Below are 26,278 nucleotides of genomic sequence, written 5' to 3'. Positions count from 1 at the left end.
AGCAGGGCTGCTATCTGCTTCGCACAGCCTACCTGTGCAGGGGCCACTCTGCTCAGGCCTATCCGTGCAGGAACAGCACAGGGCTGCTCCCTCGGTGATCTAGAAGCAGGAGCTGCTCCCTGTTATTAAAGGCCCAGCAACCAAGAGAAAGAAAATGCTATTATTGTGACCTGGTTTGTGCCTTATTTTTCTGCCTACCGATGATAAAACGTGGTTATGGGCTGACATTTTTGCTCAATAATTTGGAGACTAACCCAGAACAGCAGTTTTATGCCTTTTTTACCCAACAAGTTCTGGTTATTTGAAATAGCTTCTCGACCAGCATTATTCACTCTTTGCCCAAACAGACACTTTTGATTCTTGGAGTCTAAGGAGGGTTAGGTCAGCCATTTCTATTCACTGAATAATCTCAAACACAAGGCACAAATGTTCTCAGTGTCTGTCCATGTTGGGACATGCACAGGACTGGAAGTGCTGCTTGGTAAAATGGAGGTGCAGTGGCTTGTTGTACGCAAGCAATCAAAGGCCAAAGCATTTTCTAAACAGAACTTCAGATGGTCTTGTAAGTTATGGTAGAGACACCTGATGGGGGCATATGCAATGTTTTTTAAATAATCCACTGGATGCATGAGTTCTATGTTTGGATGTGGGTTTGCATGTCCCCAGGGCTTCATGTGTTGAAATCTATTCCCTATTACAATGTGTTATGAGAATGGAAACAATCTCACCATGTGTTTACAGGAGGAATCATTCAAGGTAACTTAAGGTCAGATAAAGCCATTGGGTGGAGCCTTGTGATCCAATCCAGTGGCCTTGTAACAGGGAGCGAGGAAGACCAGATGGAGGATGTTGCAAAGTGCATTCGAGTGTGTTCAGGTGCACACACACACACACACACACACACACATACAGACACACAGAGACACACAAACAGTCACACACACACACTCACACACACAGACACATACACACTCACACACACACATTCACACACACAGACACACACAGACAGACACACACAGATACACACACACTCTCACACACACACACACACACACAAACACAGTGCGAAGATGCCCACTCCCTAACTTTCCTCATCTGACAAAATGAATCACTTTGGGTCTCAGCCAACTAGAAGCTCACACTGAGCAAAAGTTTTGATGCTGCGTGTCTCTATTTTAATTTATTAAACTTAATTTTAATTGATTTATTTATTTTAAGACAGGGACTCGGGAAGTTCCAGGAACTCACGATCTAGCAGAAGGTAACCTTATGCCTTATGCCTGAATCTCCCTCCTGAGTGCTGGGCTGACAGGCAAGTGCTCCATTATGTCTGGCTTGTTCTGCATAAGAAGTCCAAAGCAGGGAGTGTGTGTGTGTGTGTGTGTGTGTGTGTGTGCACACGCTAGATAAACACTCAACCAACTGAGCTCTGTCCTCTCTGTCTCCATTCTTCTGAATGTCAACAGCATACTGCTTTCACTTAAGAACACCCCAAAGTCAGTTGTCCAGGATGACAGTCACCCTGCATCAGCTTCCAAATAGCAGCCACTCAGAGGTGTGACATGGGACGAATGTACAGGAAAGACAGGCGTTCCTGATGCTCACTGCTGCAGCTGGGTGGGAGCTAAAGACTAGATGCTCTTCTTCAGCCTAATTTAATCAGCTTCCTAATTTACAGATAGATCATCCAGTGACTTCAGGGGGTTGGCATATGCAGAGCGCTTCTGCAGCCAAATGGCAGTAATGATGCTGATTGAAAGGAGGTCCTGACTTGTTTCCTGAATTATTGATAAATTCTATTGCTTAAAATACACTATGGGTTATAGACAAAACCCTGTGCAGGATCTAGTGATCCCACAAAGGGATTTGCAGTCATTGCTGTGGTGGAGAGTAAGCATGTCATATTGGCCTTAGTTCAAGATAGGAATGATTGTACACTACAGTGTAGGCTGCTAAATGTTAAATAATTAATTAATGAGTTGAAGGTATCCTGGTCTGCGTGGAAGAGACTTCATTTTGATTGACAACCCCATCCTTCCCAGAAGCCAAAGACCAAGGGTGTTTAGCGGCTCTGGTTCCTAAAGGATTTCAGGGCTGTCTTTCCAGAACAGGCTGGGTGTTAGAGTAGAAGCAAAGACCCCTTAAGAAAAACTCATGGTCAGGAGAACAGACTGCACCCGGTAGCGTCCTGACATTCCCGTCGGTGTGGTCACTCACTCTGTAAAGGGTCTGCTGTAGGGAGTGGTCTCACCTTAGGCCATGCTGACAGGCAGAGGAATTTGTCCTTTAAGGAGAAAATGAACTTTTTCTTCTTAGAATCCCTGCCTCAGGCACGGTCGCTCCCTGGGCTAAAAGCGGTTCAGCTTTGTATGTCTACTGAGTTGGGACACTGCAACTTGTCCTTACTATTCTTGTCTAAGCATGCTTTCCTTGTCACTTTGGGCCTCCTTGTCAGTTCGAGCTTAGTTTTTCTCTCAAGCTCCTTTCCCTGCCTCGTGTCTGCCTGCCTGTCTGCTGTGTGTCTAATGGCCATGTCCTTTTTAAATGGCATAGCTTTTTTTTTTATTCTTATCCCTTGAACCAAGCGGCTGCCAAGGTTCACACCTTGCTTGTCCTTGCAGCTTTTCCTTTTAAACTCTAATAAAAATTTCCTCTAGCTCTTCAAAAAAGACTTCTTTGTGAGGAAGGAAGGCTATAAGATGTTCCCAGTTTTAAAATTAAATCTCTGAGCCGATACTCTCCAATTCCCCAAAATCACATAAACCAGGGGTGGTGGTGCCCACCTGCAACCTCAGTCTTTGGATGCTGAGGAAGACAGACTCTTGAGTTCTAGGTCAGCCTAGAACACATAGCAAGTCCTGGTCTCTCAAAACAACAACAGAAAAAAAAAAAAAACAACAACAATTGCAAAAGAACAAAACCCATATCCCACCAGTTGAAGAAGATTGTAAACATATAGTTGTAAAAGCACTATAAACCCACATTGTCCTAGATAGCTCTAAGGGCCAACCCAGTCTACAGTCATCTAACCAGAGGGCTTCTGCTGAGGATGTGTTCAGACCAGATTGGCCCGTGGGCATTCTGGTGTGGGGCTTTCATTTTCCCTTGAGACTGGTTTTCTTTGTGTAGCCTTGACCTCACAGAGCTCCAGCTTCCTTTGCCTTCTTCCTGCTGGGTTAAAGGCTAGCATCACTCCCGTCTGTCCATGGGAGACTATCTTGATTGTTAATCGGTGTAGGAGGTCCCAGCCCACTGTGAGCAACACCATTTACTGGGTTGTATAAGGAGCCTGTGAGCAACGCACAAAGCTAACCACCAAGCCATATTACCATAGTTTCTGCTTCAGGTTCCTGTGTTGACTTCCCTCAGTGATAGACTTTGACTTGAGAGTATTAGATGAAATAAACCTTCCTTTTCCTAAGTTGCTTTCGGTTAGAGGGTTTTATCATAAAAAGAAAATGGAAACCAGAACACATAGGTGTGTGTGTGTGTGTGTGTGCAGGTGTGGGTAGTTATGTATATACACGTAAAATCTATAGGTAGAGGAAAAATATAAAAAGAAGCCCTGTTATATTTTCTCACCCCAATATATATTGCATGGGAAGTTATTTCTTTGTGCTAAAGTTATTAGATCATTAAAATAATAATAGCAGCTACATTTAGCATGGGGGTATACGCCTTTGATCCTGCAGCCCTTGGGAGGTAGAGACAGCATGATCAGAAATTCAAGGTCATCCTCACTGTCTGATTTTAAAACTGACTTTGCAACAGTGACCTTAGTGTTTGCAGTGTATCTTTAATTTTGTTTTCGTCGTTTTAAAAAAAATGTATGAAACAACAGAATATGTTGAGAATTAGTTCTAATGCTTTCTCTTAATTCGGCTCCCAAAAGCTGGGCTTCCAGACAGTGAGGGTCCTGCCTCCAGACGGCTCGGATTGGTAAGAAAGAATCGCTGTACAGCCATTGTCTGGGCAAGGAGACAGACAGAGCTGGGACTTTTAGATTGCGCGGGCAAGGGACCAAGGGGGAAGAAGAACAGAGAACCACCATGACAGGGAGCAGAGAGATCAGAATTAAAGGCCTGTCAACGTGTAAGAATCCAGGGAAGTCGCCCTAGGGGACACTCTCCTGCTTGGGTCTGGGGAACTAAATGACCGGCAGGGGGGTGGGGGTTGGGTGGGGAGGCGATAGATTTAGAAAATGTTAATTCAGGAATACCAGAGGGGAGTGAGTGTTATCCATGGGGAGATTTAGAAGTGTCCAGCCATTGAGCTGATTAGGCATATTAAAAATGAAGCTGACATGTATGTGTCTTTCATGTGTGAATCCAGAGCTCTTGGGAGGGTACAGAGCGCAAGCACTCTCGTGACCGGCTGGGAGCACTGAGCAGCTTTTTAACTATTCACCACTATACAGATAGAGTTCTAAAGATCCATAGGGATCTCTCTTAGGGTTTCTATTGCTGTGATGCAAGAACACAACCCATAAAGGCTTATTTTGCTTATGCTTCCACATCCCTGTTCACCATCAAAGGAAGTCAGGACAAGAACTCAAGTCGAAGTGGAACCTGGAGGCAGGGGCTGATGCAGGGGCCATGGAGGGGTGCTGCTTACTGCCTTGCTCACCCCAGCTTGCCCAGCCTGCTTTCTTATAGAACCCAGGACCACCAGCCTAGGGATGGCCATACCCACAATGAACAGGACTCTCCTCCATCAATCACTAATTAAGAAAATGCCCTTAGTCTTGCCTGCAGTCCAACTTCTGGAGGCGTTTTCTCAGTTGAGACTCCCTCTTCTCTGATGACTCTAACTTGTATCAAGTTGGTATAAAAATGGGACAGGATCTGAAATGCCTGGAGGAACCAGGAAAACTCATCTATGTCCCTAACTTGAGTTTCTAGGTGGCTAGTTAAACAATCTTGCAGCCCTCCGCACCCAGCATAGGGTGCATCCTCTCTTATCAGTACCGGCTGTGTTTGTCTCTTGTTTGTGACTTCAGCAGAGTTCTTAACAAACCAAACCTACAGCCTCTGGACAAGACAGAAGAAACGAGAACCCAAAGGCACTGGGAAGAAATCAGAACAGAAGAGAGTGGAGAGGACCTCACACTTGGAAGAAGTGCGTACCACAAGTGAGTCTCTTCTCTGAGTTCAGGCCAGCAGTGGTTTGCACTCTATACAGAGGTCAACTCTCAGAAAGCTACAGCCACACTAGTCCAGGGGTCAGAGGACAAAGGTTTCATGACTATTGAGTCTGGAATATACAGGAGTGGGGAGGAATCTCGGAAAAGAGAGGTATAGAATAGAAGTCTTGGTGAAGTATGGGAGGTCTGCCCAAATCCCAGGGAACTCTGGGTTCTGTTCCTCTGGGATGCATGGAAGACTCAGCCCAGATACATAGTTAAGGTGAAAAGAACTCATAAGAGATTTCAGAGCCGGGCAGTGGTGGCGCACACCTTTAATCCCAGCACTTGGGAGGCAGAGGCAGGCGGATTTCTGAGTTCAAGGCCAGCTTGGTCTACAGAGTGAGTTCCAGGACAGCCAGGGCTGCACGGAGAAACCCTGTCTTGAAAAAGAGAGATTTCAGAAATGCCCACTGTGTACACAAAGAAGATAAGACTCTGCCAAAGTGAGACAACACTACCCAGGGCAAATATGATTTATCTATAACATACCATTGTAACACCTAACCGGACTTTAAATTATTAACTGGGTGTGGTGACACACACCTTTAATGGGTTCTCTTGGGAGGCAGAGGCAGGTGGATGTCTGTGAGTTCCAGGCTAGCCCATGGGCTTCTGGATTGTTCTTCCATCTACCTCCTACCTCAGAGTAGGCTTGCTGGGATTGTAGGTATGTGACAATGATTCCCACTTTTTGTGTTGACATGGGTTCCAGGGGTACAAATGGGGGTCACCAGGCTTGAAAAGCAAGTGCTTTACCTGCCGAGACATCTCCTTTGCCCTAGGGTATTGAAGGTTGGTTGCCCTGTGGAATCTGGAATCAAACAGTATTCTCCTATATTTGATCTTCAAGTCTGTTCAGGTCTATTGTTCTGTATTGCATTTGGAGAGGATATTTATGTGTGCTATTGTCAGGTCCAAAGGAAATTCCATTTCTCCAAATTCAAAAAGACAGAAGACACAAAAGGCTGTGGTGCCTACTAGCATACCAAAGTGCATGCTGGGTATCACAAGTCCCTGTTGCACACCGCAGAGTCTTTACTAGCTAGCACAGTACCCTTCTCACCTCCACCATACCATAAGCTCCCTTCAGCTCCTGAGGTTCCCCTTCCCAGCTCCTCGGTCTCCCTATAACCTGGCGATTTCGGATATGCTCTCTTGGCCTTCCTCTTCCTGTCCTGAGTCTCCCTCTTCCCCTGCTCCCTGCTCTCTGGGGATATTCTCCCTCCTTCTATTCCTTCCACCCCCCTACTCTTGCTCCTCTCGTGGCCAGGTCAACTCTGCTGGCCATGTTCAGTCTACTACTTTCTCTCTCTGCTCTGGACTCTTCGAGATGCCTGGAATGCTCTCTGTCTCTGTGTCTCTGTCTGTCTCTGTCTGTCTGTCTCTCTCTGTCTCTGTCTCTGTCTCTGTCTCTCTCTCTCTCTCTTTCTCTCATCTACAGTGGAAACCTCCCCTTTAACCAAACCACAGAATGGTCAGGTCATCAGTTTATACAGTTGTCTCATGTGCTTTTATTTGACACACGGTCTCAAGTAGCACAGGCTGGCCCTGAACTCACTGTGTAGCTGGGGATGACCTTGAACTCCGGAGCATCCTGCCTCTCCCTCCCAAGTGCTGGGAAGACAGACGTGAACTACCACAAGCCCAGGGCTTGCTTTTGCAGTGCTCTGTGAACACCTTTCTAATTGAGCTAAGACATCCCCAGCCTTTGTGCCCCTTTCTAACCTTGAGATGTGGGTCCACACCACCAAGTAATGTTTTAAAAGTACCCAGTAAGCCACAGGGAGCTTTTCCTACCCTCCCCCATGATTTCTGGATAGCAGATGAAAAATAAAACCAAGGAACGGGGTTCTCTTCTCAGTACAAAACTCTGTTTAACTTGAGCATTTTTTTTTTAAATGACAAAGAGTCTCACCAAGTATCTCAGACTAACCTGTAACTCCCTTAGCACACCAATCTGGATGCACCTCACAGAAATCTGCCTACCTCTGCCTCCCTCCAGAGTACTGAGATTAAAGTCATGGGCCACTACTCCTGGCGGCATGAGTGCTTTTAACAACAGGCTTGCATGGGGATATGGTGAGTACAAATAAAAATAACAAGACCACAGAGGAAAAATCAGCTTGTAAGGGATGGAGACCTGACCTCAGGGAGCCTGCCCCTCCCCTGCAGGGCGACGATGGAATCACGGGGCTTCATCCTGACTTTGATGCAGCTCTGGTAGGCTCAACAGAAATGCACCATGATTTTTCTTGCTGCGATGTTCATGGGCAAATGCTTTATTCAGAGAGACAGTTATGGACCTGACACAGGAGTAGCGAAAGAACGGTACTTCAAAGCCCTGCAGTACATTCTATCTGCTGCGGCTGGGGGTGGGGGTGGGGGTGATTTCTGGATTGTCATAAACCACAGAGAGAGACTGACTGAACTGTCATCTGCTGCTCTATTATGGACCGTCTAAAAGCAGTGGCTTAGCTATTGGAGATGGGGTCTCATGTAGCCCAGGCTGGATTTAAACTCACTGTATAGCTCAGGATGGCCTACTGAGTTTACTGAGTGTTGGGATTGAAGGTATACCATGCCTGGTAAGTGGGGTCTAATCTGAGAGAAAGGGAAGCCACTAAAAACAATCTAGATGGATGTGCACATCTAAGTAGTTCCAGTAAAGGTGTGGTCCTGCCCACAGTATCTGGGCTCCAGAAGCAGCAAGTAAAGTAGTCTAACGAGTTGTAGGACTGGGTGAAATCTCTTTCCAGGAATTAAGTGTCTTCTCTCTCTGGCACCTTTTCCTTCTCCCTGGGAACCCCTGGGGAGAAATCCCCATGTCTTTGGGGCCCATTGTTTCAATAATCTCAAGGTCAGATGGAGAGACACAAGTATCTGTTTAGAACACCCTCATTCCTGCCAGGCCAGCTCTACACCTGGACTACAGCCTTCTCAGCAGAGGAAGAAACACCAGGGACAAGCACATACAGTGGAGAAGTAATGTGGGGACAAAATGAGAAGGTGACCATCTGCCAGCCTGGAAGATAAGCCTCAGAAGAAACTGACCCTGCCAGCACTGTGACCTTGTATTCCCACCTCCACGTCTATGAGGAAATCAAATCTGTTGTTTAAGCCACCTGATTTGTGGCAGCCAGAGCAGTCTGGACACCCTGTCCTGTCCCCCTTCGCACCACAGGAGGACAGAAGAGCTAGAGGACATTATACAATTCTACCTACTGGACAAGGGCTTAAAGGACAAGAAAGAATGAATTCCAGGGGTATAGCAGGATAGGAACCAGGCTCTAGATTTCTGGTTCTCTAGCAACAGAGAAGGGACTTCTACACCTCTTAGGAGAAGCAGGAGGGTATACTCTTAGGCTCATAACGTGAAATAGAGAGCTTTGTGGCAATTCTCATCCTTATTTGTTGGGGTAAGTTGGGGGGATGACCATATTGTTATCAACGGATCCAGGTGCTCCTTGCTTCTTGGCAAATCCCACCTCAATAGACACATCAGAAGCTAAAAATATCCTGCATCAAAATGTGCTTAATACTTCCCAGGTGCTAAATATGCCAGCTTAGCGATGTGGGACTCTGCCCAGTGTCCCTTGGGTTGTCATGATCCTGGGCTGAGCGGGAGATGCTGCTGCCAGCCTTTGAAAGGATGCAAATTCACAATCGATTTTTTCATTTGTGTGTGCATGTATGAATGTCCAAGTGTGCACACATGCATGTGTGTGTGAATATCCAAGTGTGCACACATGCATGTGTATGTGAATGTCTAAGTGTGCACAATGTGTTTGGAGGCCCGAGAACCTCCACACCCTCAAGTGGTGTGCCACTTTGCCTGGCTGTTCATTTGTGCCCTTTGAGATGTTCTTTGTAATGAGACTGTCGTGGACATAAAAGACTTACCTCACTTCTGTGAGCTACTCAGAGAAAAGAATGACCCCGAGGAAAGGGTGTTTGGGAGCTGGTGCAGAGCTGGTTGGTCAGAAATATGGGAGGCCTCGGATCTCTAGTTGGTGGCTAACCTGGGCAGTGTTGGGTGGCCTCATATAAAAAGTCAATTGGCCAAATAAACAAACTGGGGAAAACCCAAAGCCTTCCCAGTGCAATGAAGTCTTGTGATCTGATGTTGTCTCTGCATCTGTCTTGGACACGAACTTACCTCTCTTACCGCTGAGGTGGGGCCCAGTCACCCTGATGCAGTTGGTTCGCAGTTCTCTGCCTCCCCGGTTCTTAATTTGCTCCATTCGGATGTCTGTCTTTCCTTCACTGGGAGAGCCTGAAGCACTGTCCTCACTGATTGTCACACCTTATGTTGACTGCCAGGGAGGCAGGGATGCAGGGATGCAGGGATGCAGGGATGCAGGGATGCAGGGAGGCAGGGAGGCAGGGAGGCAGGGAGGCAGGGAGGCAGGGAGGCAGGGAGGCAGGGAGGCAGGGAGGCAGGGAGGCAGGGAGGCAGGGAGGCAGGGAGGCAGGGAGGCAGGGAGGCAGGGAGGCAGGGAGGCAGGGAGGCAGGGAGGCAGGGATGACCCTCTCACCATAGCCGGACTCCAGGGGCTTGCTCTAAACCCACCAATTAGAAGCCACCATGCTGGCTGGCTTTCATCCTTAATCAAGCTCTCTCTCTCTCTCTCCACACTCCCTCTCCCTCTTGCTCCTTTCTCCTCCCTTCTCCCCCCACCCCTATCTCTCCCACTAGTTGGCCTCCCTATCACCCCAACACCTCCTATCTGCCTAGAGACTTCAAAACTAAGTTGGAGAAACAGTAACAGTAACAATCTCAACGCTTTGCGAAAGGAAAATTGCGATCAGAAAAAAAGACACAATGTAACTTTCAAGAGCAACAACCTCTCCAGCGAGCAGACACTCAGGATTCCACTGGCTCTCTTCCTTTGGACCAAAGCCAGCAGGCAGAACACAGAAGGGACTTGGGACTTCAGATGCTGAAGGTAAGTATACAGAATCTCTTTTTCTTTCTTTTTAAAATAGTGATTTCTTTTTCTGGGCTTTAGTGGTCTGCCTGCTTGTTTGCGTGAGGGTGCCAGATCCTCTGGAACTTGATTTACAGACAACTATGTGCTGCCATGCAGGTGTGGGGAGTTGAACTTGGGGGTCCTCCGGAAGAGCAGCAAGTGCTCTTAACCACTGAGCCATCTCTCTAGTCCTTATATGGGAATTTATATGGTCAGAGTGTAATTTGCTTGTCTGGAAGGACAGGGAATACTCTAAGGAGACATTCTATCTCTTCTTTTAGATTCAGACTAGGAAGGAAGGCTCGTTCCTCAGGGAACTGGAACCTCCCCCTTCACTCCCCCCCCCCTACTCCCCCCCCCCCCCCCCCCGTTCTCACAGTGGAGAAGGAAAAGCGTAAATTTCTCACAGATAGTGCTGGGTCAAAGATGAAAGGGACCACACATTAACCTGGGCCTGGCTATGCATGATTTTGGATTTCTACTTCAACTTGTGTGAGGCTTCTGTCTAAAGATAGGACCTCTGACTGGCCCTAAACTCCCTCATCCTCACATGGGATTCAGGGAAGAGGGGATGGAGTCCCCACTGTTAAAGACCTTGTGGACTTCAACAATCTGATGGTATACAGGGGAGGGGAATAAGGGTCTGTCTTTCGAGTATCTTTCTTCCTTCCGGGATGGTCAGTCACAAGCCTACTATGGACCAAGTGCATGGAGGCAGGACCCTCTTGTCCCCTTCGTTTAAGCGTTTCCACACTTTAAAGATGCCTTCTCCTTCTCTGAGCTAGCAAAACATTAATGCTACCGAGGCAGCCTAGGCAAAGAGGGCCTGGGCGGGGCCAGACGACGAGGGGCGGGGCCAAAGCGACCGACGCCTGTCGTGTGCGTGCGCGGCTCCAAGCGGGGGGCGGAGCCTGGCCGCGGGCGCCCGCTGTAAACATACAACATGGCGGCGGCGGCTCCAGGCGCTCTGGGCGCCTTGAGAACCGGTCGCGTCCGCCTGGTGGCCGCGTGCTGCGCGCGGCTCGGCCCCGCGGCCTGGGCTAGGGGTACCGCCCCGAGGAGGGGCTACAGCTCTGAGGTGAAGACGGAGGATGAGCTGCGCGTGCGGCACCTGGAGGAGGAGAACCGAGGTGAGCTGCGGGCAAGCGCGGGCGAGGCCGCGGAGGTCCTCCCCGGCTGTCACTGCGGCCCCGAGGGTACGGTGGCCTTCCGGGTTCATCCTGCACGGTGATGATGCTCGCGCCTGGGGTCTCTCCAGCCAAGGTCAATGCGGAGCGTGTAGTACAGGGCCAGGGTTGCTTCTTGCTGTGTAATAGCTCCCTGCTACCCCAGGCGTCAGTGCGAGAGTTGTAGGAGCTGCAGCGGGGATGCCTTTTTATTATCCGAGAGAAGCTTAAATTAGAAGCATCCTTTTGCACATATTATCTCGGAGAGTTAGTTTTGGGGGGCTGTTGCACTTCACTTAAAGAATTTTGAACTCTTTTTAAATTTTTTGCCTTGCTGAGCTCCGTGGGGGGTAAATAATGAGGCTATTCATCTTGCCCTTGGGCTGATTATGGTGGGAGGAGACAGATATATTAGTGCACGACAAAGGGTGGAAAGCTATGAAAAGGTAAGATGCAGAGGAATATTGAGTTCCCTTTAGTTGCAGTGTCGGCTTAACTATAGTGATGGAGAAGGTGGAAGAAGGTATTGCCCAGGGAAGAGGGGACCACTGAATGCATTTTGACATCCATTTATAGGATGCTGGAATCTGTTAAATATCTGGAAAATAAGTCTTTTTAGAAGCTGTCTTTTTAGAAGCTCTCCTGTGTATTGAAGGTCAGATGACGCTTGCTTCAAGGCTTGTTGAGAACCCCGAAATGCCTGCAGGGTTTATCTCTCACTGTTATAACCTAGGCTGCCCTGGAAATTAAGATCCCCAGATTTAAGAGTGCTGGGATCACAGGGCTGAGCCACAGTGTCTACTCCAAGGCATTCTGTAGGCAACACGAGACTGACAGTTCTGACGCAAAGTTCCCTGTGCTCCACCCATCGAATATATCAAACAGAATGATAGGCACTCGATGAAGTGGTTGTGGAGATGGGAAGGTTACTGTGTATTGAGGGTTGAGCAGCCTCTGCAGGGTGCTCAGAAGTATGCGGAGTCATTTTGTTTCTTGCTCACTCAAGCCTTCTGAGACAGCAGAATGGTCAAAATGATGGAGATATTTATTTGGGAAATGGCAGAAGACAAGTATGGTGTGACAGAGTTGTAGGAAGCTAAGCTGGGGCCTTAGAGACCTGGAATCATTAAAGCCTTGGATGCCAGTCTTTTTGGGTAAGCTTAGTTTTGCTGGCGTTTCAGTTATGTTATACGCTCCGGGGGTGTGTTACTTATGAAGGGGTTGGGAGTGTTGTTAGCTGCATGTATATGCTTTAGTGGGTGTTCGTGTGTGTTTGTACGCAAGTTCACTCAGAACTTCCTGGAAGTCTTTAAGTTGGGATGCGATTGGACTGCGGGGGAAGATACAGCCCTTGGAAGATTATTTAATATTTCGATAGATAAACTGTAATGTTTATCTTGAAGGCAGATATCAGTAATTAGGACATCCTGGCCTAAAGACTGACCCAGCAGCCTTTGAGGATTGACAGAAGTGACCGTGCAGGCTTTGCTTTCTTTTTATGTCTGAGCCAACTTATAAGTAGTGCAGAGGAAGATGCGAGGGCCAGGGTACTGCAGATGGAGTCTCTGAAAGGTGGGTGATACAGGGACACCGAATCAGATTGTCACTAGTTTAGTTACTAGTGGCTTGCCATGGACAGACAGACAGACGGCAAACAGCATGGCAGGGACTCAGGAGAGTTCAAGCCCTGGCACCAGAGACAGACAACATTGAGGGAGATCTGAAGAGTGGAATCAGGCCTTATGAAGCAGGAGCTGTGGTCTCTTACAGATCTTTGAGGAAGGATAGGTGTAGTTTCTCAGCAGGATGGTCTGTGTGTGTGTGTGTGTGTGTGTGTGTGTGTCCGTCCATCAGTATCTCCTTTGATGTAAACTCACTTCTGGTGAGAAATCCCAGTGTTCTCAGCAGGGCGCATGGTGGTCTGTGAGAGGGAAGGGGCTGCTGTGGGTATCGTGGCCCGAGTGGGAGTGGATTCTGACGTTACACTATCAATAGTCTCCTGATGCTTCTGTCAGAGGGATGAGTCCAAAATGTGATGCTCTCAGCCTTTCACGGTGAGAACCCTCTGGGGGCAAAGAAGGACCAGGCTTCGTTGGTGAGGTTTAGGCTGGTGACCGGGATAGGCTCGCAGGACACTCGAGGCTTGCAGCTGTTGTCAGGGCTGTGTTTGTGATTTGCAGCGCAGATCCTCGCAGAGAGCCATGTTTCCCCAGCACTTACTACTTCTTACGTTGTCGGTCATCCTTTTTAGTTTTAGAGTAGCCTAGTGGGCTTGCAGAGGCCTCTCTTAGTCCTTCCCCCTGGCCTCCTGGCTGCAGCCACCTTGTCCCCACATGACTCTTCACATTGATGAGCTGGGAGTCCTTTGCTCACAGGTCTTCTCCACCCCTGCCACAGCTCACACACCCCGCAGCTTCACCTAAGCTTGTTCCTCTGCAGTCCTTTCTGCACGCACTTCCCAGACTGGTATCTCCCTACTCTGAGGAACTTGGGCTGTAATATAACCCATTTTAAAGATGTCTTTGTGAAACTGTTGGGGGGTAGTTTCTGGCAGACAGAACAAAGAAGCAAGTGACCAGAGCAGTGGTTCTTAAAGCATGGCCTTCATCCTTCATGATGCAAAGATCTGTTGAGAGATTTCACTGAAACCTTTCACGCCCTTTACTTATGCCAGCTTCATTCAAATGAGAATGACATGGCCGGCATCTGCTAGCACACCTTTCTCTATGTACTAAAAAGATTTATTTCCATGCAATTTTATGAATATGTGAACTACCTAATAATAAAGTTATAGTGTCTGGGTTCAAGCCGCTGATGTCGGTGCTGGGAACTGAACTCAGGTCCTGAGAACGGCAGGTGCTCTTGACCACCGAACCATCTCTCCAGCTTCAGTTTGGAACATATAAAAAAAAAAAAAATCAAACTCAAATCCTTTAGTCTTCAATGGGACACTTCATATTCCCCCTCCCAAGACACACCATAATCATTTTGTTTCCATAAGTTTGTGTGCACTGACTGACATTTCTGCTTCTTCTCTTGCCAGGAAGGGAATTGTTTTGCTAATTTCATTTTCAAGCTACTCCTTGCCTGTGTGTAGGAATCCATGGGAGTTTTGTCTGTAGGCATTGTATTGTGTGCTTGGATAGTCTGTCTTCTTTGCTTTGATACTTTGTATACTTCTCATATATGGCATGTCATTTGCACGTTGAGTGGCTTTGCTTCTTTCTGAAGGTCTTCATTCCTTTTTTCTTGCTAAGTTACACGGCTGGAGCCTTGTCTGGCTGCTCTTGATCTGTGGAGGAAAGCTTTGTCAAACTTTGCCCACTCAGTCTGATGCTAGTGGTACCCACGTTTGTTTTGCCCTTTATCAGTTGAGTGAGGAGTTTATAGAGTGAATTTTTAGCTCATTTTTTATCTTGTTGAATTTTGCTAAATGCTTTTTCTGGGAGGATCTTGGCTTGTCTTGCTTTTAGTTTGTTAGTGTGATGAATTATTTTAAATGCCTTTCAGTAATGACCCCCACCTCTATCTCTGGAAGTCAATTCCAACCGGTTGGGATAGTTTTTATGTATTGTTGGAGTTGATATGCTTATATTTTATTTGCATCTATATTTACGAGAAATACTGGAGTTTAGTTTTCCGTTCCTGTAATCTTTGTCCCATTTAGTGCTAACCTTGTAGACTTGGGTAGGACATGGTCCTTCTGTTCCTGATTTTCATAGAGACTTGAGAATTGCTCAAGTGTCTTTGATAGAGGCTTTTCAAATTATTCATCTTAAAGCAAAACAAAATAAAACAAAACAACATTTTGGGGGACTGGGAGATATAGCTCAGGGTGTGACGTGCTTACTGTGTGCATGTAAAGCCAGGGGTTTGGACCGTCAGAAGCTATCCAAATGCCCGCTGGCATTAGTGACTGTAGGTTTTGTAATTTCATTGTGTTAAGAGGCAGAGAGAGGGAATCCTAGAGCTGAGCTAGCCAAAGCTGGCTGACACTTGGTTTAGATGAGGGACGTCAGCCTTGGTTCCACAGACAGACACACATATGTTGCTGTATTTGTTTTATTATTTTGTTGGGTTCTTCTACATCTTCCTTCCTTCCAACTTTTAGTCCACCATAATCCCTCCCAACCCCTAACACTAGGTGGGAAAGAAAGCTTAGAGGGGGAAGGGGACAAAGACCTCTTTCAGCTAACAAGATCTACTACTTCTTGCTGATTAAAGGCATTGGGTTCCTTGAGGCAAGTCCAATTTTCATTGTCAGGATATCCAGCAGCCCAGCAATAGCAAATGCAGGGGTAGCAGCACCCACCTTCTTTGGAGCACTGGCGCCCCTCTCGGGACTCTGGTATTTATTCTCTTTCCAGAATCCTCAGAGTTAGACTGCCTGCAGCAGACAAAAATCATGGCCCTTTTAGAGTATGAGACAATCATAGTTGGCAGCTGTGGACAAACTGAAGCAGCACGTATCCCACACCTGGGATTAAACCAAAACAATATAACTGGGTTTTTAAAGAAACCAAAACTCACACCACACACTCACTCACTCATGCGCGCGAGCACACACACGCACGCATATGTTTTTGTTTCGTTGAACTTTCTGTGCTGATTTTTGGTTCCCAGTGTCGTGGATTCTGGTGCCTTTTGCCTCTCCCTTCCTCTGCATTTAGTTTGCTGTCCTTGTTCTTTTAAGATAGTTTTGCTGGCCTGGAATTGAGGTCTTGCTTCAGCCTCCAGAGTGCCTGGGCTACAGGAGTGCACAACTACGTGTATTAAGGTCTTTTCAACCCCAGTGTGTCTGTCCTACTGATGTTCCCTTGAGCTTGAGAAAGCTCCACTGTGACTGGGTGGAGCTTCTGCAGTCAGTGAGCTGCGGCTGGGCCCGTCTGCTGGTAGAAGTGAGTTTCTGGCTGCAGTGCTGTGAGGCATGGGTTTGTCTCTTCTCCACATAGCTCCGTTGGTTCTTCTCCGGGTGCAAGGGCATTGGAGATGATGATGTCTTAAAGGAGTGGGACCCCTGCACTATGGAAGGCTTTCTTTTGGGAGGCTGTGCCTTGCTCTGAATTCAGCTCTCTGTGAGATTAATACACCTGCTCCAGCTCCCTGCCAGCATGATTTATCTTAAACAAATGTGTCTTTAGAGCTAGGCACCAAGTCTTGCTTATCATCCACTCTGATCATTGTATCTATCTACCTGTCCATCTATCAATTCATCCATCCATCCGTCTGTTATTGGTGCTGGACCAAAGTTCATAGACTCGGGGAGGCTGAGTTCACATAGGTCAAGTGTTTCACCTGCTGAGCCATCTCTCCAACCTGGATCTCTAGGTCTTTCAAGCCTGAAGTTACTTCTGAGATGATTGGTTATTTTGTATCACGTTTGTGCCTTCTGTTGTCTTATTAACCAGTTCCTTCACCCTCAACCCTTGGCCTTCTGTATTTAGGTGTAAGTCTGTGTCATTTTGGCCTCAGATAAAACAGAAACAAATTAAAGCAAACGATACATAAAAGAACTACTTACCACAACCATGTGGGAGTTACTCTGGGGATGCAGGTGTGGGTCTTTATTGAAATGCATTTAAAGTAATTCACCACAGGGGCAGACTAAGCAACAAAAACCACAGTTATCCCAACACACTCAGAAAAAGCATTTGACAAAATCCACCACGGGAAAAACTCACTCTAGAAACTGCAGAAAGAGTCCACCACCTATACAGGGCAAAGCGTGGACAGCAGCAGCATCAGACTTGAGTGAGTGGGGGCGTGTAGAAAGGCAGGCTTCAGGAGCCACAGAGTGGCTGGCTGCTCACGAGGTTGCATTACTGTCTAGCATGTTTGTACATTCTGTTGCCGTGTTCAGGGCTCCTTCAGCTCCACCCTCTCCGTGTACGTGTGTGTCCTTTGCTTTTCCCATGAGGTGGCACCTAGCTATCCTAGCACTTTGGCTCCCTCTGCCCCACCTACTTAAGGCTGCTGCATTCTGGAGGAAATCCTCAGGTCTTGTCTTTTGCTGTCCCGTTGAAGGTTGCACGTTGATACTGCTTTGATGACCAGAGTGGTTTTTGTCTGTGCCTCGCACACCTAGATCCTAACTGCTGTTTCATTGTGATGGCTTGGCTCCTTCCTCCTCAGCCCTTGTTCTGGCTTTGGTCTTTTCTTGGTTTTTGCTGCCTTGCTACTTTTCAGGTGGGTTTAGCAGCGCTGTGTTCAGAATCAGGGTGTGTTGAGTGGATGTGAGGGAACTGTGTACGAGCTTTGGCTTACTGTGTAAGGACAAGTTTAACTTGTTCAGGTCTGCTTTTCTGGTTTTCAGAATTGTAAGAAGTGTCTGCCAGTGTGAATTGCCCAAATCTTGCTAAAAGTCAGTCATTTAGTTATTCTTCTGGCCTCTCCTTTTTAGCTGTTTTAGAAATGTGATGTCTTCCCCTAAAACAGGTTTTAGAAGTGTCTCCTTTCTGCTCCCTTCCTACTGGGCTATTTTTTTATGGTTTGTTTATTCTGTCTTTTTGGCTGGGTGGTGTTGGCATACTGCCTTTAGTCCTAGCACTTAGAAGGCAGAGGCAGGTGGATCTCAGAGAGTTGAAGGCCAGCCTGGTCTACAGAGTGAGTTCCAGGACAGCCAAGGCTGCACAGAGAAACCCTGTCTCCAAAATCAAACAAAACCAAACAAACAAAGAATGTTTTTTATGGTAGTGGTGCTTTTTGTGTGTTTGTTGTTTTGGCTTTAATTGTTTCTCTTTTAAGGAATTGCTCAGTTCTAAGATGCCTGTTAGGAAAGCAGCTACAGGGCTGGAGAGGTGGCTCAGAGGTGAAGAGCCATTATTGCTGCTGTGAGGACCCAGGTTCTATCCTCAGCATCTACATGGTGGCTCACAACCTCCAGTTCCAGGGCATCTGATACCCTTTTTTGTGGCATCCAAGACAACAGGTACCCATGTGCACACAGGCGCAGGCAAAACACCCAAACACTCTAAAGTAAGCCTAACAAATTCCAGCTGGCGGGCATGTCTCAGCGTGTTGTTCCCAAGCGTGGAGCTGCTGCTATACGTGGATTGAGGCCACCTCAGAGCATTTTCCAGGCTGTGGGCTTTATTGGGGTTGTCAGGTTCTGTCAGCATTTTTCAGTGGTTGGCTTATTAATCTAATTTTTTTATTAATAGTGGTTATCGAAGTTGGAAAATTTTAAGTAAAAATATACATCTTGATTGTGAGAAGAAAAAGCTTTATAGAAGGATGCCATGTTTTCAGGCACTTTAACCAAAATTAAGACTTTAAAGCCGTTGTGAGTTCTCTCTGTGACTCACAGCGTTTCTGGTTGCGTTTCCTGCCTTATGATTGTTGCTTTAATTTTCAGACAAAATGGAACACCAGGCTCCCTTTGTTTTGTATCAAAAGAGGTCCCTCACGGTCTATAAAAATGTTATTGTAGGGAGCTGGGGTGCAGCTCAGCTGGTGGTGCGCTTGTCTAGCACAAGGGAAGCCCTGGGTTCAGCCCGCACAGATGCATTAAGCAGGGAGTGGTAACCCCATGTGCCTGTAGTAGCCCCAGTTTACCCTCCGTTACATAGTGAGCTGAGGGCCATTCTGGACGGCATGAGATCCAAGTTGCTTAGTGGTGGAGACCTGGGCAGTTAGCTAATTCTGTCACCATGAACTTTGAGATAAACCTGGATGCCCTTACTGATGGCATAGCTTGCTAATGGCATCGCCTACTGATGGCCCAGTTTACCGATGTGTAGCTTCCTGCTTGTCTTCTCCCATGAGTTAATCCTTTCTAGAGTCTCGCTCTCAGGTTGACATGGCTGATCTCCTAGGCGAGCGAGCCTCAGTCCAGCTGACAGTGAAGATCAACCACCACACTTTGCCTACACTGAACTCCTCGGCTGTTGCACCTCATACTTGTGTGAATGAGGCCTCTCAGCTGACCAGTTGTAGTTAGGTGTTCCTCTCTCAGCACTGGTTCTCCTGGAGAGTCATGCTGTGGGGTTCTGCTGAGATACGCCACAATTGTCATGTCAGATCTTAGTTCTCTGATATACTTAAAGATGGTTTATTTTCCTGTAAATGTACGGGCTTTTCTATGCCTGCCCTTGCTTTGAAGAATGACACGGAGACCTTTACACTTATTAATAAGCTCCAGGCACTAAAGCAGGGCAGATTCTGAGCTATTCTAACCTGACTATGGTGGCCTGGCCTACTGCCCAGCAGCTTCCCAGCTGGCCTGGTACCTGCCGCCATCTTAGTCCTGCTCTGGCATCTCCTCCATTTGTGTCCCAGTGGCAACTCTCTGGGTCCCAGCTGAGACCCTTTCTCTCTCCCTTCCCCTTCCCATCCTGCGTTTTCCTCACCTGTCCAGCTACAGGCTGTTCAGATCTTTATTTGACCTATCAGGTGATGGAGAATAATATTTACAAAATACTGAGTCAGGAGATGTTCCTAGTAATGGCAAGAGGACGGTCAGCATCTGAAATCAGCCTCTGAATACTCAATACACTAATTCACCCCCCAACCTTTTCCATTTTCTTTAGTGTTCACACCTTAGGAATGGGTGGTAATTTCTAATGCTGGAAGCAGAGTGGATGGAGTTCCTGTCCTGTGGTCTGATATTGTTACCAGTGGAGTTATTTTCTAAATTTATTTTTAGATGGTTCACTGTTAATGTGTCAAATGAAAATGTTGCTGAATTCATTAATTAGCTCTGTAGGTTTTTCATGGGCTCTCTGGAATTTCCTTCAGAGGGGACCCTGTCCCCTGTCAGTGGACATAATCTTACTTCTCTCTTTCCCATCTTGAAGTCACCATGCTCTTTGTCTCTCTCCTGCCACGATGCCTTCCCGAGGCTCTCAGCACCGAGCTGAGTAGCAGTGGGGCCTTATTTTGTTGTTCATCTTTGCTTGAAGACTCTGTCTTCCTGGAGTTTGATGTCAGCTCCGGTTTGCCCCCATGTTCTTTGTCACATTGAGCTAAAGTCTTACAGGTTGTGTCTGTTGCTTTCTAATCAGAGGGCCCTGTGCCTGTCAGGATCTTCTCTTCAGTAGTAGAGATGGTCATAGGATTTCGAGCACTTGCCAGTGTTCTGTCAGTGTGGCCCATCACCTTGATTGGTGGGCGTTGCCTTTGGCTTGTGTGTAAGGTACAAGCCTAGTTGTCTTTGTACTTTTAGATCTTGATATTTGTTAAATGATTCTGTCTGTCTTAGGGCTTCTATTGCAGTGAAGAGACACCATGACCAAGGCAACTCTTAAAAGGCAAACATTTGGAAGCTGATTATGGGATGGATCCCTGGATATGACAGTCTTTAGATGGTCCATCCTTTCGTCACAGCTCCAAACTTTATCTCTGTAACTCTTTCCATGGGTGTTTTGTTCCCAATTCTAAGAAGGGGCACAGTGTCCACACTTTGGTCTTCGTTCTTCTTGAGTTTCATGCATTTAACAAATTGTATCTTATATCTTGGGTATCCTAAGTTTTTGGGCTAATATCCACTTATCAGTGAGTACATATTGTGTGAGTTCCTTTGTGATTGTGTTACCTCACTCAGGATGATGCCCTCCAGGTAGGACCCAGATATAGCTGTCTCTTGTGAGACTCTGCCGGGGCCTAGCAAACACAGAACTGGATGCTCACAGTCAGCTATTGGATGGATCACAGGGCCCCCAATGGAGGAGCTAGAGAAAGTACCCAAGGAGCTAAAGGTATCTGCAACCCTATAGGTGGAACAACATTATGAACTAACCAGTACCCCAGAGCTCGTGTCTCTAGCTGCATATGTAGCAGAAGATGACCTAGTTGGCCATCACTGGAATGAGAGGCCCATTGGACTTGCAAACTTTATATGCCCCAGTACAGGGGAACGCCAGGGCCAAAAAGTGGGAGTGGGTGGGTAGGGGAGTGTATTGGGGACTTTTTGGATAGCATTGGAAATGTAAATGAGGAAAATACCTAATAAAAAAAAAGGCAAACATTTATTTGGGGCTGGCTTATAGTTTCAGAGGTTCAGTCTATTATCAACATGTCCGGAAGCATGGCATCCTGCAGGCAGACAAGGTGCTGGAGAGTTTTACATCTTGACTTCTGCACTGGGCAGAGCTTGAGCATAGGCCCTTAAAACCCACCCCCACAGTGACACACACTTCCTCCAACAAGGTCACACCCACTCCAACAAGGCCACACCCACTCATGGTGCCACTTCCCATGAGCCAAGGCTATTCACACTAACACACTGTCAGAGTTTTTGGAAAACTGTGTGAAGGTACATTTTAAGGTCTTTGTCCCACCAGAAGTGTCTCTTACACTGCTTGTTGCTAAAGCCAGAAACCTGGTAGATACTGCTAGCCCCACCTTCCAGGGTAACCAGCCCTCAATCAGGTTTGCATTCCCACATCTCGAATACGTCTTAAATCTTTTCAGTTCCCTTGGTTTGTACTGGTGCCAGCCTCCAGATGCGGCAGCCCGGCCCCAGGATCACATGAGTATGTGCATTGTGTAGAACCAGCTTCTGTTAGCTGCTACTCCTTGTTCTTAGGCTAAAGATAGAACTTTGATCTTGGCCTGCAGGCGTTTCTGACCTGTGCTGACTTCTTTACTTGGTTGACCACTTGCTCTTCTCCCCCACTCCCATCATCCACTCTCTGTGGCTGCTTTGTGCTTCCTCCTGTGTGTCCTCTGCCCCGAATTCAGTCTCTCTATTATTCACTTTTCATGTATGTCAAAATGTCTGTATTGTACAGAGAGAATGTAAGTAAGGAAGGAGTTGTTTTGGGGCTAGTGGTTTCAGAAGGTTCATTCCTTGGTGGTTTGAGCCCACCATGCATTTTGGCAGAGCATCATCCTGGTAGGAATGTACCATGGAGGAAGCTGTTTCTCCTCATGGAGGACTGTGAGCTGAGGGAAGGAAGATAGGAAGGGGCCCCCACACTCAGTGACCTATTTCCTCCAGCCAGGCCCCCTCCCACCTTTGCTACTTTCTCATAATGCCATCACACTAAGACTCTATCGGGGGTGCTTTCATTCCCGTCAGTAATTCATAGACAGGCAGCCACCCCTAGAGGTGTCCTTCAGTAGTTCTGGGCATATCTTAATCCAGTTGTGCCTCTTTCCAATGGTTTCCTCTTTCCTACCTGCTCTTCCTTCTGGCTCCTCTCAGTAGTGCCTGGGGGAACCTTTCCTTGACCATCTTCCTTTGCCCCAGGTCATGCCAACCTGACCAGAATCACCAGGTGATTGGTGGGTATTTCAAGTGCCACTGAGCAGTGTCGTGTGGACTCAGCACATCTGGCCTGAGCTGCTAACTTTTCTTCACATGGAAACTGAAGCTTGGATGTAGTGCAGCCACTTAGGTGTGGAGTCAGAGAGCCACCTACACGATAACGGCACATCCTTAACCTCTGCAGCCTACCTGGGGCCGAATGCTGGCTACCTGTCAGGTTGCTATGGGATCAGTGAGCTAGCATACCCAAGGCTGTGGGCCCTGTTGGACCACAGCCCTCAGTCACTGCAGAAGGCCTTCAAATGGTCACAGCCTCAGGCCCTGCAAGCTTGTCTCCACCCCGAGGGGCATCTGAACATGTGCATCTTGCTTTGATTTAAGTCAGGAACAGATAAGGCCCACACCCAGTGCTGGAGAGGGCATTTCTGACTCCCAGTGGACATGTGTGCTTAGGGGGAAGGTCGAGTGCAGGTGGATAGACCCGCAGAGCTATAGTTAAGGCCACTGAATTTGGGTATTTTGCAAATAAGGGATTTTACATAAGTGGTGAATCCTGTGCTCAGACCTGCTGTAGCTGGGGTGGCCAGCCTGGTTTAGATGAGCGTTCAACAAGACAGGGAGTGAGCAGGGAGAGCCTGGGTCTCAGGGGAAAGAAAATGAACTTCATTTTATTTGGGCCGAGTCCTCATTGCCTGTAGATCTGACTAGAAATGTTGTTGGGCAGAGGTCAGGAGGAAGCCTGGCATAGAAGTACTAAGACTGGTTCATCAGCAAGAAGCAAGGAGCTACCTGTAGCTGCAACAGTGCCAGAAAGCAGGGCAGAGGCCTGCGTGCACCCAGGCCCTGCTGAGCTGAGCCAGGAGCCAGGGGCAGGTGGGAGAGTGGTTATCACCAGAAGGACAATGGTGAATGAAGGTGGATCTGCCCGGCTCTCCTGCAGGCTCCCTGGTCTTCTCAGAGATTCAAACGTGGAAAACATTGCAGAGGCCTTTGAACTGAAGGACCCATGACGCTGGCATTCTCCCCTTAAAGTGCAGAGAGAATATTAAGCACCAGTTTAACCTGATAAGTCCTTAGCTACCATATTAAAGAAATAGAAGTACTAGCTTTGAAAAGGAAGCTATAACTGAAAATAAAGTCCCGTCTTTGCCTTGGCTAGGAGGGCAGATCGGCTAGGTGCCAGGTCCGTCCTTCATCCCGACTCTGCAGTCTGCCTTCTGAGCGCCCCACTAACCCAAGCCTGTGTCCTTCTTCTCCCTCCCTAACCAGGCATTGTGGTGCTCGGGATTAACAGAGCTTATGGGAAAAATGCACTCAGTAAAAATCTCCTCAAGATGGTGAGTGGAAGACTAAGCCGTTTGCTTCTAATATTAAGACATATTGTTGGTATGATTTTAAAAATGATTTTTCCCCTTTTTTCTTCCCCCTCCCCCCTATCTTGGTTTAGTTATCAAAAGCAGTGGATGCATTAAAGTCAGATAAGAAAGTTCGGACCGTTATCATCAGAAGTGAAGTCCCTGGGATATTCTGTGCTGGTAGGTAAAATAAGCTCCTGTTGTCTTAAGATTTACTTTCTTCACGTGTGTGTGTGTGTGTGTGTGTGTGTGTCTGTATGCCGTACGCGTGGGTACCTGTGCAGGTGAGGTGAGCAGGGATGACTGTATCGCTTGGGGATGGAGCGACAGGCATTTGATGGAAGCTGAACTCAGGTCCTTTGGAAGAGATGCAGGAGAGCTTTCTTCCTGTCACACTGTCAGCTGGTCCCATACTTCCTTTGCAGTGCCCCATTCTCCATTCAGATCTTCTGTGGTTTGAACTATTGCCAAAACCAATCCCTCTTTGTCTCCTCTTCACAGTTTCATAAGAAAGGAATATTCTTACTCTGTTAGCATTGGAAAGACACTTACAGCGTGTGGATTGTTTCAGAAAACAAAATGCTTGGGACCATTAAGATAATTATTTGAGGTAAATGAACAGACCTGGTGAAACTCTAGCGGGGGGAGGGGAGGGAGAAACCAGGTCTCAGGCCACCGTGTTCCCCGTGCATTTGACTGCTTAGCACCATCTGCCTCCTCATGACTCTTAGGTGCAGGCCTGAGCTCTGAAGGATGGTGTGTCAGTGCCTCTCACACCCTGTGAGTGTGCCCATAAGTGTGCAGTGAGTGTGCCCGTGGGCCGCAGTGGTTTTCACACTAGTGGCACGTTTTCCCAGCATTAAAGATTGTTCTCTTGGGATTGACTTGTTAGGACTCCTGAGCCACGCTGGGGAAGGAATCTGTTTCCCCCGGCAAACAGCCTAGGCGATCACTACTGACACGCGGGTAATGAAACTGAGTTTTTCAGTACACTGTAAATGGGGTGATTCCCCTAATCATTCAAGGGAACCCCCTCTAGTGTTTTCATGATGGCACAGGTGTCTCTTTACTAAGAAGGGTCTGCTCTGCCTGGGCCAGCCTGAGACCACGGGTGTTTACAGCTCTTTTGGAGGCACAGTGACCGTGGCTCCTGCCCCTCATGTTCCCCATCCTGACAAGCCTGGCTTCACCCCAAACCCCAGTAGAAGTTTATGGGATTTAGGCACATTCAGTGCAGATGAGTTACATTTTGGCTTTGGTATGGTTTTACTGCTTCCTTAAAATGTAGCATACCTAAAAAGGTAACATTTTACAGGGTGTGTAATTGAAGAAGGTGGATACTGCCCTCGCATGTGGGGGGTGGTATTCCCAGTACAGGCTTCTGTTCTCTGCCCAGGCAGGTTGAAGGGATGGTTTAACAAAGCACAACCCTGGGTTTGGCCCTTGGAACCCCAGTGGCTGGTTCTAGGATCTTTCCCTGTGATTCCCCCCCTTCCCCAGAACTCCAGTCTGTGTGGGTGCTGACCGTTGTCTTAGACAGCTGCATAGTGTTTGTATCCAATTCTCTCATCTCCCCAGGCACTTTAGATGGTCTCTGGATCACTTGCATTGCCTGATAACAATGTTAATGGCTGTGAAAACCATGGCTGCATGGCATTTAGGCAGTGTATACGTGAATTGCCACAGGTATTTCTGTTTTCTTGCTCACTTGAATCTGAGGTTTTGAAATCGTGAATGCAGGAGGCTTACAGTGCTCAGGATGCTGTAACTCCCTTGTTTCTAAGAACTCACACCCAAAATGTTAGGATTCTTTGTGACTTTCAGGAACAGCTACAGACAGTCTGGGATGGAGGGCTATCAGGGTCTGGCTCTGAGACCGGTGGGGGTGGGGGTGGGGGTGGGGGTGGGGAGCTGTTCTATCAGAGATCACCATGTTCCTGAGGCAGAGCACTTCAGGTGAGCGCACCATCCACCGGTACTGTCTGCCAGTCCTGGCTGGCCTCCTGACTAGCCATCCTTGTCCTTTGTCCTGCATCTCTGGGTGTGATGCTGTTGGGATGAGACTTGAGTGTTTTGGTACAGTCTGCTGTTTCTGTTCCAGGCTATGCAAGTCTAGTGCCATGTGCTAGTTGTTACATTCAAGTCAGCCTGGTTAGCCCAAGTTAGTCCAGTATCTGCTCTGTGTGTGTTAACACTTCTGCATAGCCAGGGTATTTGTTCACATTTTAATTCCTAAGTGGTTTTTGCTTTGTTTTTCCTCTTGTATTCTGTCAAGTACTCAGTGTTTGTACTATAGACAGTTTGGGGGGGGGCAATTTGTTTATTGTCCTGATCTACAGCCTTTCTCCAAAGGGCATCCTTTTCATAAATGTATTTGAGACAGCCCAGAA

General features: G+C 47.5%; 1 protein-coding gene across 5 annotated transcripts in view; it reads left to right on the top strand.

Moving 5' to 3' along the window:
• Positions 1–11,064: 11,064 nt before the first annotated feature.
• Auh (AU RNA binding methylglutaconyl-CoA hydratase) overlaps positions 11,065–26,278 on the top strand; it is a 95,464-nt gene continuing 80,250 nt past the window's right edge. For 2 of the 5 annotated variants that reach the window (XM_021180192.3, XM_021180191.3), the window contains exons 1-3: positions 11,065–11,288; positions 23,803–23,870; positions 23,981–24,068. In XM_021180192.3, the coding sequence (XP_021035851.1) occupies positions 11,102–11,288; positions 23,803–23,870; positions 23,981–24,068 (343 nt within the window). In that variant the 5' untranslated portion in view covers positions 11,065–11,101. Of the gene's footprint in view, positions 11,289–11,349; positions 11,422–23,802; positions 23,871–23,980; positions 24,069–26,278 lie in introns of those variants that run through there. The other 3 variants (XM_085831087.1, XM_085831086.1, XM_085831088.1) reach the window with 2 other exon arrangements.

This window comes from Mus caroli, unplaced genomic scaffold (genome assembly GCF_978045245.1).
Source record: "Mus caroli unplaced genomic scaffold, Mus_caroli_1 scaffold_15, whole genome shotgun sequence".
NCBI lineage: Eukaryota > Metazoa > Chordata > Mammalia > Rodentia > Muridae > Mus > Mus caroli.
This window is presented reverse-complemented; position numbering and strand designations above follow the sequence as displayed.